Source organism: Arachis hypogaea, chromosome 10, assembly GCF_003086295.3.
Source record: "Arachis hypogaea cultivar Tifrunner chromosome 10, arahy.Tifrunner.gnm2.J5K5, whole genome shotgun sequence".
Classification (NCBI taxonomy): Eukaryota; Viridiplantae; Streptophyta; class Magnoliopsida; order Fabales; family Fabaceae; genus Arachis; species Arachis hypogaea.
In genome coordinates, this window is record NC_092045.1 from 10,241,685 (window position 1) to 10,256,639 (window position 14,955).

Below are 14,955 nucleotides of genomic sequence, written 5' to 3' on the forward strand. Positions count from 1 at the left end.
AGCAGCGGGAAGCCTTATGTATGCCATGATTTGTACAAGGCCAGATATTTCTCAAGCAGTTATAGTGGTAAGTCAATTTATGGCAGATCCAAGTAAAAAGTATTGAAATGCTGTTAAGAAGATCCTGAGATACATCAAAGAGACTTCGAATGTTGCATTATATTTTGGAGGATCGGAATTCATTGTCAATGGATACGTTGATTCAGACTTTGCAGGTCATCTTGTAAACGAAGATCTACTATAGGATATGTATTCATACTTGCAGGAGGATCTGTGAGCTGACTATCTAAGTTACAGACCGTTATATCTCTATCTACTACAGAAGTTGAATATATGGCAGCTATATAAGTATGCAAGGAAGCTATTTAGATCCAAAGGTTAATGGAGGAACTCGGCCATAAACAGTAAAAGATTCTTGTGTATTGTGACAGTCAGATCACCTTGCACATTGAAACGAATCTTGGTCTTTAATTCGAGAACAAAACACATTAGAGTACAATATTACTTTGTTCGAGAATTAGTAAAGGAAAGAAGTGTTGATATGCAGAAGACTTATACTAAAGATAACCTAGTAGATGCTATGACAAAACCAATCAACATTGAAAAAATTTGAATGGTGTAGATCCTCATATGGCCTATTGAATTAATGAGCAACATGAATTTTGAAAATTTACAAAAATTAGTTTTAAGTGAGAGATTGTGAAAATTAGTAAAATTAATTTTTGAAAATAAAAATAAACAAAATAAAAGGAGAAAAACACTCCTTGTTATTAGCGAGAAGTTTTTTGTGGTTTAGAAAAATAAGAATTATCTACTTTATAATACGTATAGTTCGTATTAGAGAGACTCACCTATAAATTGAGTTTTTCTTAATTAATTTCAATAAAAATCATCCAACAAGAATAATAGTAACATTGAGTTACATAGAGAGTTTTTTCTTTGAGAGGTTTTCTCCTATATTTAGAGAGAAGTGTATTCTTCTTTTGTTAAAAGAGAGTGTTATTGACATTGTAACCTCCTTCTGATAGAAAAAAATTGTAATACTCAAAAAAAGTTATTTTTGACAAATTTTAAATTTTTTTATCGCTATATTTTATTGCATCATTTATTTGGTACCTAATACACCACCCTGCCATCACCAACATCATTGTAAGGAAGAAGAAGAGCTGAGGGAGGAGCAACAGCAGCTACTGCTGGCACGATTCTGCTCTTCAATCCACCATCATCATCTTTATCTAAAAATTTCATTTTAACCCTTAAAACCAAGTATGATTTATGTGTTAATTGATGAATCATTAAATGCATGTGCTAGAATAATTATTTTATGATTTATTGTTGTTTGTATGTGTGGTTTATGGACTAATATTGCTTGATGAGTTACTGATATTCATGACTTTGGCTAGAATAAGAATTTTGTAGAGTTTGTAAACCAAGAATGCTTTATATTTGAGATTAGTTAGTTGTTATTTCTGAATTGAGGTTAAGGGCAATTATATATATGTGTATTTGTTGATATGTGAGTACTACTAATGCATGAATTATATGAAGGTGGTAGGTGATAGTGGCTATTACATACTACTAACAAGTGATGCTTGAGGTTGTTAGTGAGAGAAAAAAAAATAATGAAAAGGTAGCTTAGTATGACAAGTGTAGATATTATGTTGGTTAGGGAATATCTTATATCAGAGTTAGTTATGCATTTTTTTATGGCTATACATGGCTGCATCTTCAGTTTTTGTAAATTGAGATTTTTCAGTAATGTAATATTCATCTTTCTCTCATTTTAAACTTGCATAGAAAAACCCCATTTCTTACTAAAAAATCTGTAGCTCAAAACATATTTCATCATGGTGCGGTGAGCATGGAGGAGCTGCGAAAATTGCTAAGCAAGAATTGTGAACTTTGCTCCTTCCTTCTGCTACATCCATGGTAGATTGAGAAGTGGGAGTGGAAGATCCAAAAGATTCACAACTTTATGAGATTGATGAATCAACTTGCCAACCTTCAAATACAATTAGAGAGATCAATACTAAACCCGATTTAGGACCATAAGTCTCTTTTACCTCCATCCGAATGAAAAAGCACAGGTTTATAACTTACTCAAACTCTTTTTATGACTCAAAATTATCATTCATGGAAGAGATTAATTTGGCTATCCATCAAATCGAGAAACAAGTTGGTTTTCATTGATGAAACATTTTCAAAACCTGAAAAAGCTAACTTGACCTATGAAGCATGGGACAAATGTAACACCTTTGTGCTATCATGGTTGCACTTTTTCCTAAGCATGGAGATTCTGCAGAGTAGTCTGTGGTGTAACATGGCCTCGGAGCTCTAGAATCATCTCAAGTACAAATTCTATGAAATTGATTTATTTCAGATAGCTAACCTTTAAGATGACATGTTCGCGATGAAGCAGGGAGATTTATCCATAAGTGCATATTTCACCAAGTTTAAGGGAATTTGGAAAGAAGAGTTCTGACCAATCCTAGTCTATGCTTGTGGAGCATCATGCTCGTATGGACTCAAGATCATAAGAGGATATAGAGACCAAGAAGATGTTGGTAGAATTCTGAGAGATTGAACGAGCGGTACACAATAGTAAAATTGTAGATTATCTTGATGGTGTTGCTACCCAGTGTGAATTCCATATAGTTTTTGTTTTTGCAACAAGAAAGACAATGAACCAACTTGGATAAAAGTGAAGAAAAGGAGATGATTAGTGTTGTCAATATTAGAGGTATTGGTAATAAAAATAATTGAAGGTTTGGTATTGGCCTTTAATGCAAATTCTGGTATCACAAATCGTGGTGGTAGAGACGGAGGATGACATAGAAAAGTTTAAACATGTGAAGATGAAATTGGATAATTTGTTCCAAATCAAGGATGTAGGCAAACTAAAATGTTTCTTCGGCATGATTCGTTAGATTCAAAACTAGCTAGGACACTTATGAATTATTCGGTTCATCTCTCAAAGTCATAAGGAACATTATTGAATGACGCTAAGCCATACAAAAGACTCATGGAAAGGTTGATATACCTTACTAATACCAAATACCAGACATGGCATAAGCTTTGCTTTTAGCATGTTAAGTCAACTTTTGAATTGTACCACTAATGAACATTTCAAAGCAGCCTAGCATATGTTGAAGTACTTGAAACATGCTCCTAGAAAAGGATCAAAGTTCAAATATTATTTCTTTCTTGAAAACTTTTTGATGTCATAGAAAAGCAAAAAATAAATAATAGTTTCTTGATATTTTCAGAGGCAGAGTATCGAGTAATAACTCTTGCAACTTGTAAAAAAATTTGCTTATGTACATATTTAATGACTTTAAATTGAATTATCAGGTCTTATGATACTATTTTGTGACAACCAATCTGATTTTATATTACGGTTAACCCAGTGTTTCACGAAAGGACGAAATACATCAAGATTGACCACCACAAAGTTAGAGAGAAGGTCCAAAATGATTCCCTAAAGCTCACGCATATTTTATCAAGAGAACAATTTACTGATGTCCTTACCAAGACACTGTCACTAAGGACGAATCTACTTATTAATTTATGGGGCAAGTGTCCCACTAACATTTTGAAAAAATATACTAAAGTATATGTACAAATATATATGTGCCCATTGAAAAATTATATTTATTCCTACATTTAAAAAAAATACTACTTATTAAATTTTGTGTCAAAATATTTTAAGAATTTTATTAACCTATAGCATAAGGGTATATTTAAAAACACCATAAAAAAAAGGTTTGACAAAAAGTTATTGAAAATTTATTTTTTTAATTTTACATTTTTAACATATTAAATATATTAAAAATTTAAAAGTTTTATTATACTCTTAATATATTTTCTTAGAGTACAAGTTAGCTAATTCTTTTATTTTATATTAATCTTTAGAATTAAATTTTGATACATTGTTAGGGTAAAATAAATTTTTACGTGCATTTAATTACGTAATATCATGTCATAAAAAAATTTATCCTTTACATTAATTGTGTGTAGGGGTGGAAGTGAGTCAAGCAAATTCATGAGCCAGCTTAAGCTCGACTCTTTAATAGTTCGATAAGCTGAACTCGTGAGCTGGTGAGTCGAGCTTGAACTTGGATTTGACCTCATAAATTAAATGAGTTGAGCTTGAGTTTGGATAAGTTCAGCTCATTAGCTCGTGAGCTGACTCGATTATATATATAATATTAAAAGTATAGATTAAATGTATATAGGATATGCGTATTAATAATTTAATATATATATATATATATAATAGTAATATATAATTTTACATATATATTAATCTTCTTAATTATTTAAAATTTTATAATAATTTTTTATATATAATTTTGATGTAGGACATAAATAAAAAATTTATAATTAATAGATAGATAATATATTAAATTTATTTTTTAAATATTTTTTAATATATATAAGTTATAATTTATTGATATAGAATTATAGATTATGTTCCTACTATTTGAGCCAGTTCGTGAGGTCGAGCCAGTTCGTGAGCTTTTGTTGAGCCGAGATTGACTTACGAAATAGGCTTGATTGTTAATAAGTCGAGTCGTGAGACAAGCTTAATTTTCGTGAGTCGAGCTTGAGCTTGGTCTAGTTCAGCTCAGCTCGGCTCACTTCCAACCCTAATTGTGTGAATGATCATCCAAAAAAATGACATTATTAAACAACCATATAAAATATTTTACACTGTCAATATATCAAAATTAAACTCTAATTTATATCTAAAAGTATAAAATAAAAATATATATTAAATTAAATTAATAAAAACAAAACATTACGTTAGTATTATAAATTCATAAATTTATTTAGTTAAAGTTTATATTCTTGAGTTTTTTTTACTCAACTTTATTATTATATTTATTTAATTTGTAAAAAATAAAATTAATAATTACGTTATTACTTATTAATATACCAATATTGATAATGAATAAATAAAATATTATTTAATATTCAATATTTCCGTGTGGTTTATTTTTTTATACTTTGATATGCTTATATGATTTTTTTTTTGTTATTTTTATGTACTACATGTTTGTCTCCATGACTTAACATTTATGGATCTATTACTGAGGCACAAGATCTTTTTAAAAAGATATGTAGTAAGTTAGAAATGTATAATTTGTACACTCTTAGATTAAGAATGGATATTGATATATGAATACTACTAATACATAAATTATATAAAAGTGTCAAGTGACAGATAATAGCCACTAATGTATGAATTATATAAAAGTGGCAGGTGATAGTTACTATTGCATGACACTAGTAGGTGATGTTTGAAGTTGTTAGTAAGAGAGAAAAATATTTTTTTTATTTAAATATATAAAAAAATAATTATTTCTCTAAATGAGCATTGCCCAAAAATTTGTTCGGAATGCTCATAATCATTTCGCATGAAATACCCACTGAGATGGATTTATGCTGCAATTCACATACAACATCTAAGAATTGGCAATTCATGTTTGTTGTGCACGAAATAGGTGAAGTATGAGAGCATAACATAGAGCAAGAGCATATGGGAGAGGAATATAATAAAAATAGAAAGAGAGAATAGATGTAGTATGAGCCCTAACTTCCAAAGGAAGAAACTTTATCTTAAAGCAAAAACTGATAAGGAAACAACATTAGAAAAGGAAGAAGGAGAAAAAAAAATTATATGTTATATGTTAAATTATATTAGATCAGATCCAATATGTTTTTTTTTTAATACTAGAACAAGAATAATAATAGATATTCAATGAAATTCAATTTTTAATTTATAATTTTATAACTTAAAATTTTAATCTTGGTTTATTATTCAAATAAACTTAAAAATTTATTAATATTTTTTGATATTAGTGTTTTTTAATTTTTTTTGTATTCTAACTCTTTAATTAATAGGTACAATTAAATAAAATACTTAGTTTGTTATGCAAAAGTTATTTAAAATTATTATATGATTCAATAATTACTAGAATTTAAATTTTAAATATATTCTAAAATTTAAATTTTAAAGATTTAATACCACAAATACAATTACATAACAATTTTAAATTTTTAATAGCTTTTGTATGACAAACAACATATTTTATTTAACCTTTTCTATTAATTAAGGAGTTAGAATTAAAAAAAAATAAAAAAACTAATAAATCGTAAAATCTTTAAAGATGATCTAAACTATGTGTTATATATTGTTGTGGGTATTTACAAAATATGAATGACGTTTTCTCATTTTATAATTAAAATAATATTTTTTTTACAAAACATTAGTGACATTTTGTCGTTTTAATACAAAACGTCATATTAAAACGTCAATGACATTTTCTCATTTTATAATTAAAAAAATATTTTATAAAAAATATTTTTTTTACAAAACGTCAATAGGTAAAATATCAAAATGGCCAAATATTATCCTATTTCACACTAAAATTATCCATATTTAAAAATTTTAGCCAGGTTGAAGATAATGAAAGAATAAAAATAATTTAAGTATTTTGTGTAATTTTTTAAAAGAGTTTAAAGATTTGGTATTTTTGTCAAAGGAAATTATCTTTGACGGTAGAACGCTAGTTTTTTTTATGGATAATTTCGTCAACGTTATGTTTAGGGCAAAATACTAAAATAAGCTAAGAGGAGGAAATTTGTACGCAAATCCGCCAAATTAAAATCTGGTTCATGAATCAACCAATGCATGTTTATACGTAGTTCGAATCAACTAGATTCGAACTCGATTTACACAAAATTCGAATCATGTTGCTTCGAATTATACACAAAACTCACACACACTAATTCGAATCAATTTGATTCGAATTACACACATACAATAATTCGAATCAGGTTGATTCGAATTACATCCTAATTATTAAAAAAATAATAATTTAAAATTAAAAATATATATTTTATTTCATGCATTAAAAAAAGCTAACAAAATATTTAATTACAAGATTTCTTTAAAATATTAATGAGCTATCAATTTAAATTCCATACGATACTCTTTTGTCCATTTTTAATAGCTCATGAATATTTTTAATAAATTTTTTTAAATTATATGGTGAGATATTACATGATTCGAATTACGCATGGGAAGTTCAATCACTCTGATTCGAATCATATGGTGAGCAATTCGAATTCTATACAATACTCTTCTGCCCATTCTTGATAGCTCATGAATATTTTTTAATAAATTTATTTTAATTATACCACAAAAAAATATTTTATTCTATGCAAAATAATTTAAAAAATGACTTAAAAGATGTTTGGAGTACTATAAAAATTTGTAATGACTTAGGACATTAAAGAAATACTCTACATACTCGATAATAATTTAGAAATTAAAGAAAATATATTTTTATCATATATTTACCTAAATCACTAGAATATTACAAACTTTTATAATACTCATAACATTTTTAAGCCATTTTTTTAAATTATTTTGTATAGAATAAAATATATATTTTAATTATTTTGGATGGAATAAAATATTTTTTTTAATTTCTAAATTATTATTAACTATGTAGAGTATTTTATTTAACATTTGTATACATGCATATATTTACCTAAGTCATTAGAACATTACAAATTTTTATAGTACTCCTAATATTTTTTAAGCCATTTTTTAAATTATTTTGAATAAAATAAAATATTTTTTTGTGGCATAACTCAAATAAATTTATTAAAAAATATTCATGAGCTATCAAGAATGGACAGAAGAGTATTGTATAGAATTCGAATTGCTCACCATATAATTCGAATCAGAGTGATTGAACTTCCCATGCGTAATTCGAATCATGTAATATCTCACCATATAATTTAAAAAATTTTATTAAAAAATATTCATGAGCTATTAAAAATGGACAAAAGAGTATCGTATGGAATTTAAATTGATAGCTCATTAATATTTTAAAGAAATCTTGTAATTAAATATTTTGTTAGCTTTTTTTTAATGCATGAAATAAAATATATATTTTTTTAATTTTAAATTATTATTTTTTTAATAAATTATTTTTTTTAATAATTAGGATTCGAATTATTGTATGTGTGTAATTCGAATCAGGTTGATTCGAATTAGTGTGTGTGAGTTTTGTGTATAATTCGAATCAATATAATTCGAATTATGTGTAGATCAAATTCGAATCTAGTTAATTCGAACTACATATAAACATGCATTGGTTGATTCATGAACCAGATTTTGATTTGGCAGATTTGCGTGAAAATTTTCTCCCTTTGACTTATTTTAGTGTTTTGCCCTTATGTTTATGGATAATTTTGTCAACGTTATGAATATTCGTATATAAAAATGGTTGTTTTTCCCTCCTTTAATATACCTTTCACTTTAGTATTAAAAGTAGATGATAAAAAATAAGAAAATAAAAAATTTGCTTTTTTAAATTATAAAAAAAAGTATACAAGAAAATGTATAAAAGAAGTGGTACAACATTATTTCTCTTTATTTATAGACAAGGGGGTAAGTTCCATCCTTTCTACAGTTTTTTGGCTCAAAATTGCAAATACGGTATTTTATGTACAAGAAGTAACCTACCCATCAACATTCACAACAATTCTTTACATCTCTCTCCCTCTCTCAAAACAACAAGGAACCCATCCATGAATCTATAATTCTATGGTTTACTGTTTCAAAACAACACTTGTTTCTGAGTTCCTTTTTATGACCAACTTTTATCATGCAACAGAACAAATTAGCAAGTAAATAACTAGTAAAGCCTTATCCTGGTTTGGATTGTGCTCCGGCAAATGGGGCAGAATTCGAGGTTTACACCGCATTCGCAACAAGTCTGTGATGAGAGCAAATGCAGGAGAAGAGGAAAGAAAAATGTATTAATATATGTTGGTACTTTCTGTAGAGTCTTAGATTCAAGATTATTTGGCAATATATAATTTTAAAGGTAAATCACATTGACCTCCTTTAGAATTAATTGATATTACACAATGCACCCCTTGATTTTGTCATGCCTACACTGACATCTTTATGTTAATAACTTATATGGGAGATTAGGATCTAGAATTTAAAATAAACAAAATTTAAAAAGAAAAATTGACTAATGTTGGCTGAAAAAAGTTGGTTTCCTAGCATTATTTTTTATGAAAATATCAGGGTACAGAGCGTTATATAACTTCAAATATTTCAGGGGAGGTATAATGTTACAACTGGAGATAAGGCTATTATATTAAATTGGTTACCTGATGCCCGCAACCAAAAGCCATATCCTTTGCATTGGTGAGACAAATTGGACAAACCTGCAATTAACCATGTCATGTGTAAAATCTACTATGCAAAGTGACCAAATAATCATGAATCAAATGATGACATAAAGTGAGGAGCTAAGCTGTATGGCACGTTTGAAAAACATGATCTTAGTACCTTGTTATCATATAGAGGACTTGAAGATTGTTCTGCGTTAACTCTATTATCATAGCCAGTATGCATAGGCGTATTCTGCTGAAAACTGTCCGGCCGATAAGATCTCGTGCTAAGGCTAGATGGATTCCTTTCATAAAGAGGTGGGGGTAGAGGAACCCTGTCTGGTGAATGTCCCCTCCTTGAACTATTTTTGCAAATGTAGATATAGGGATTTCAGAGTCAGGTATCACACCAGTAAAACAAAATATATAAATACGATGTTTTCATATATTGCATTTACCCTAAGATGCCAAGTTCCAGGGTTGCCTTATATTGAGAAGGTATCTCCATCAAAGCTGCCAGAGCAAAGTCTGCCTCTCTTTTGGTCGGATCCGCACTCCTCGACATTATTTCGGTAAAATTCACAAACTGCATTCAGGCTCCACAAGTTAGAATATGATAATTCAGTATTACTGCAAGATATGGCAAGTCAAGAAAACTGAATGAATTATTACACCAAACCTGAAAATTGTCGAATGATCTAGTAGGGATGTTATCATCGAATTCCCTCATCATATCCCAAGGTCCATCTCCAACTCCGACCAAAACTATTGAGAGTGGATACTCGCTGCCAATTTCAAAATGAATTAAAGATTGCAAAATAGTGGAACAGATCCTCTAAATTGGAAAATTGATAGGATAATTTAGTAATATATTCTTTCTTCGGGGAAAGGAACCTCCTTGAGTTAACATTAATCAAAGCTTTACTGGCGGAATAACATTTTTTCCTCCGTTTTATTCATTCAAAATGTTTACATTAATTTTGTTTTTGGCAAACCTTCTACTCCTAAGACACCTCAGCTACTCCCATGACACCCAATACTATATTTATGATATTCTTCTAATTATTCATGTCCATTTCTCTATGTCAAGTGTGAATTTTCACCTTTGGTTACATGCTTTTGTCGGACCCATAATAGGACTAGGACCCACCTTATCAATCAGCAGTACTCAACAGGAGAAAGAACTAAATTTATTTATATATTTATTTATTTTAAAAACTAAATAAAATAAATAAACTTACCTGGCTTTTACAATGGCATCTATTGTCTTCTGTTCTTGTGGACTCAAGTGTCCATGCTTGGTGTCAATACTTCTGGTCACCTGTCACAATAGGCTAGTGTTTTTGAGAACGTGCAAAAACAAGAAATATCTACAAGACAATCAAATCATTTAGAGAAGCCTTGTAAATCCATATCGATCATAGTTGACGTTTGCAATCTTATCATATTTTGTCACATGCAAATTCAAAGTACTTAAAATTGAAACTACTCAATAGTATGAAATATGAATTGAAGATTAACCTGTCCATCTGCAATTATCAGCAAGACATGATACTGGCCACCACTTTGCTCAACAATAGTTATCGCCATCTCGATAATTGGGGCAAATGAAGTAGGACCTGCCACATGTGTCCAATGAGTTACAATGAACCTCATATAAAAAGTTCATATTAAGATTATTGGTGGAAGCTAAACCTGCAAGTTTGAGGCGCGGAACAATTTGTCTGTATCGTGCCAAAACTTCCTCAAATCCATTGCAGAACCTCTCGTCTGAATGGAAACTAAATACATCTTGATCATGCGTCGATGCTGACCCAAAAAAATTAAATAAAAAAGATAAAAATCAAACATTATCAGGCTTGCAATATGAAAACATGAACTTCATTGGAAAACCATTAGATTAACATTTGGCATTACCATCTCCAAATCCATAACAAGGAATCAAGTTATCTTCGTCGAAAACGGATAAAGTTTTCCCGATAATCGAGATAGCTTGTTCATAGGGATTATAACCATTTCCAATGTGATGCAAACATTTTCGATTGAATGACCGCTTCCCTGATTTTTGAAGGGAATTAAATAGTTAGCTAGCATTGAAATCAACAAAAATTAGGGGGAAAAATAAAAATAAAAAAAAGAAAAACAAAACAAAAAAAACAAAAACTTAATCATCAAATATGAGTTAAGTATTAGAACCTGTCCACTCATTGCTCTTTGTGAAATCAATGCCAACAATGAGATTAGAAGATTCCAGGCCAGCATTTGCAAGAGCAGCAGTAACCTGTTTTCGATTAGGTTATCATCTGACAAATTAATGTCTATTTTATTTTATCTCCAGCGTTATAAAAAAGTCACAAATTTTTTATCGAAAAATAGAATAGACTACTTTCATAAACAAAAATATTGTGTAACTGCAGATATCTTTTGACGTTAAGAATAGCAACCTAATCAATATAGAATTTTTTAAAAGGATTAATTGCACAATTAGCTGGGGTCATTTTCTTTGGTTCACAACCGGGATATTCACCATCAAACAAGGTGATTAATCCTTTGCTAGCTTGTAGGCACCTTGATGCATGCATGAAACAACTGGTGCAGAGTTTTAACATTTTTTCATGTTCAAGGTGAGGATCGAACTCTCGATACTTTGTTTAGAGAGGATGATCCTCTTCCGCTCAATCACACTCCCGGGAAAGAAGAAAAAGAAAGTAAAGTCAATTCAAGAAGCTGGCTTCATCCACGTAACTGAATCTAACATTACAGCACACATGGACTAGTTTACTAGAAACAGGGGATTTGCTCCAGTAAATTATTTACTCACTGTAATATTGTAATAATTCTAATGCACTTCCCCATGAAAATATAGAAAAAACAGGGATAAAGTAAGAGATATTTCATCGTTCCAATAATAAGTTAATAATTATATGGAACTAAAAATATATATTCCCACTGTCACTCTAGTTTCAGACAGAAAAGTTCACATCTTTTTTTTCAATTGGATTGAAATAAATAAATTGGTTTCCTTTCTTTTTCTTAGATTATATTTATCCCTTTTTGTTGTCAGACCAGAAAAATATATGGATAGCATTCACACTATCATGGAACAAACTTCAATTTCATAAGTCAAATTACAGAAACAGTTTCTTAGGCCACGTTGTAATAAAACAACAACAGGTCAAATGATAATGACAATCAAAATCCAGGTTGATTCAAATAATTGCTCAGAAGCAATCAAATCACAAGAACACTGTCCATGCAATGATCTAAAACCAGTATAAACCATGAGTTTAACCCCTCAGAAAACACTAACAATTATTATTTTTCATTTGAGGTTGAAATTGCGAATTTACTCTAAGTAAACAAAAAAGTTACCTCATCATGTGAACGGTAATCATCATTAATCCTTGAATATCTCCTATCAAGCTTTCTCTTTGGTTGTGAAGAAGCATAGTCATAATATGGAGCTGATGCATGGTGGTGTTGAGGTGTTTGATATGGACTCTGATTAGGGTACCCTCCATAGTTATCCCATGAAGATGAAGAACCACCACCACCACCATATGATGAAGAAACATGTCTCCGATCACCACCAACACACTCTCTTGAACTCTTCCCTCCCATGACTGACTCCTTCAGAATAAACCCCAAGAAGCACAAAATTGCAAACAATGCTGTCAAAATCTCCAGCTGCAAATTTTTTTTTTTTTACAGAAATCAAAATCACAAACATGCATGAAATTATTATCATTATTATGAATCATTGATTATATAAAAGAAGGAACCAAATCTAGAATGATAATAAGGACAAAATCTCACGACTTTGACTAGTAGCAGAACTGACTGAGCAATCAATAGGTTTTCCAAATTGCGAAATGTGTTTTGCAAAGCCCTAAAATTTGGAAAGGGAAACACAACACCAAAGCCAAATTGTAAACTGTAGGCCTTATATTGGAAGTGATTATGACTTGTTCAAAGGAAAACGACCAATTATACCAGCATTCATTTTTTTTTTTTAATTTCAAATGTATACTCGTCGTATTAGATATTTTGATGAAAGTTCGTGTTAATTATATACCTCCGGATTCATGAGCTCTTCAACAAGAATTTGAGGGGGAATAAAAAAGAAAGAAAAGGATTTGTGAGAGAGAAAGAAGGGTGCAGTTAGAAGAAACCCAGCAAGGTCAAGTCAACTGCTGATAAAAGAAAACCTTCCATTTCATCCTTTTCTTTCTACTTCATAAGAGGTTTCAATTTTAAAACAACTCGGATAGGTAGGTAGACAAAAAATTATGAACAACCTAAATAATGGACTGTATTTTCGGTCCACAAAAAGTGAAGAAAAAAATCGACAATTATAAATTATTCTCTAAAAAATTTTTTAGTTTTTTTTATATTAATTATAAATTATTAATTATAAATTACAAAAATTAATATTAATTAATTAAAAATTTGAATTAATTTACTTTTTTTTAAGTTGTTATTATATACATTGTTTTTCTATATTTTCTTATTTTCAATTGTTGAAATGTGCAATTTGCTTTCTCAAATTTTTTATTACTTGCTTTTTTGAAATGAGTAAATTGATTTTTGAATTTATAAATTGTGAATGTTCATCTATTTCTAAGATTGTTTTTATTTTTGAAACTGAGACTAAAATTTAGATTAAATATTGTATTTGATGATTAAAATATTTTATACTAAATATAATATAAATGTTTAATTTAATTATTACTTTTTAAATTTTCTTTCAAACACAACTTAATTTAACTGTTATTAACACAATACTATTATAAAGTATTATAGACCTAATATTTTCACGGTAAGATGATGAGACTAAAATTTTAGTTTAATCAAATTGATGTTTTAAATTGGTTAATTAAACTCATTTTAATTTTTACAGCAATATAAAATTAATTAACTAATTTAAGTCATTTATTTGATTCTATTGTACCAAATCACTCTATCGTTAGAGATATTATATTGATACTTTAATGTTTTTGTTAGCATTGTGTATGTTAATACAGTTGAATTAAAAACGAATAAAAATACATATTTTATAAAATCAGAAACTAATTTGGTCATTTTTAAAAGTTAGAAATTATTTGAACGAACATTAAAAATTTCAAAATCAAATTAGACATTACTTTTTTTAAAATTTGTCAAAGATATGATATAAAAATATTTGGTGAAAAAATCAACTATTAAATAAATAATATTAATAATTATTTTTAATTAATATCAATTAACTTTTTTTAGATTATTTTATGTATTTTAAATGATAGACATTAAATTATAAACTCTCAATTTTAATATTTTAAATTATAAATTCTAATTAAAGTTTGTTAATATTTATTAATTAAAAATTAGTTTATTATATTTTTTAATAATAGATTTTGAAACCCTTTATTTATTGCTTTTAACTTTTAAATTTCACCCATTTTAAATATATTAAAATAGCATCAGTATAATTGTTTTTTTTTTTTTTTGGGTCCGGATAGCATCTGTATAATTATACCACGGAAACAAGAAACAAAATCAATGTTTTATTAAGTATCGTTGGATAACATATATGAAATTGACACGAAATGTCCTTTGGTTTACTTATATTTATTTAATCAATTAAATTGGTATATTCTTTTTTCATGGCTCCTTCCAAGTAATACAGGTGGTAATATTTTAGTGTACACATAACCAGTAGTCACACACACCCAGTTGACAATTAAACACCACGCCCACAATGCGAAACTC

General features: G+C 28.6%; 1 protein-coding gene across 4 annotated transcripts; it reads right to left on the reverse strand.

The window, feature by feature from the left end:
• Positions 1-8,432: 8,432 nt before the first annotated feature.
• Positions 8,433-13,534, reverse strand: LOC112715126 (E3 ubiquitin-protein ligase RGLG5). 4 transcript variants are annotated; one of them, XM_025766884.3, is made up of 13 exons: positions 13,283-13,435; positions 13,024-13,096; positions 12,580-12,894; positions 11,404-11,488; positions 11,125-11,265; positions 10,903-11,016; positions 10,729-10,826; positions 10,449-10,528; positions 9,887-9,992; positions 9,666-9,793; positions 9,386-9,569; positions 9,205-9,261; positions 8,433-8,798 (listed from the first exon to the last, which is right to left on the reverse strand). In XM_025766884.3, exons 3-13 carry the CDS (start codon positions 12,826-12,828, stop codon positions 8,718-8,720), a joined length of 1,323 nt encoding a protein of 440 aa, XP_025622669.1. In that variant the 5' UTR covers positions 12,829-12,894; positions 13,024-13,096; positions 13,283-13,435; the 3' UTR covers positions 8,433-8,717. The 4 variants fall into 4 exon arrangements, with proteins under 4 accessions (XP_025622669.1, XP_025622667.1, XP_072060694.1 ...); XM_025766882.2 differs by lacking the exon at positions 13,024-13,096 and having other exon boundaries at positions 13,283-13,534; XM_072204593.1 differs by lacking the exon at positions 13,283-13,435 and having other exon boundaries at positions 13,027-13,228.
• Between the last annotated feature and the right edge of the window lie 1,421 nt (positions 13,535-14,955).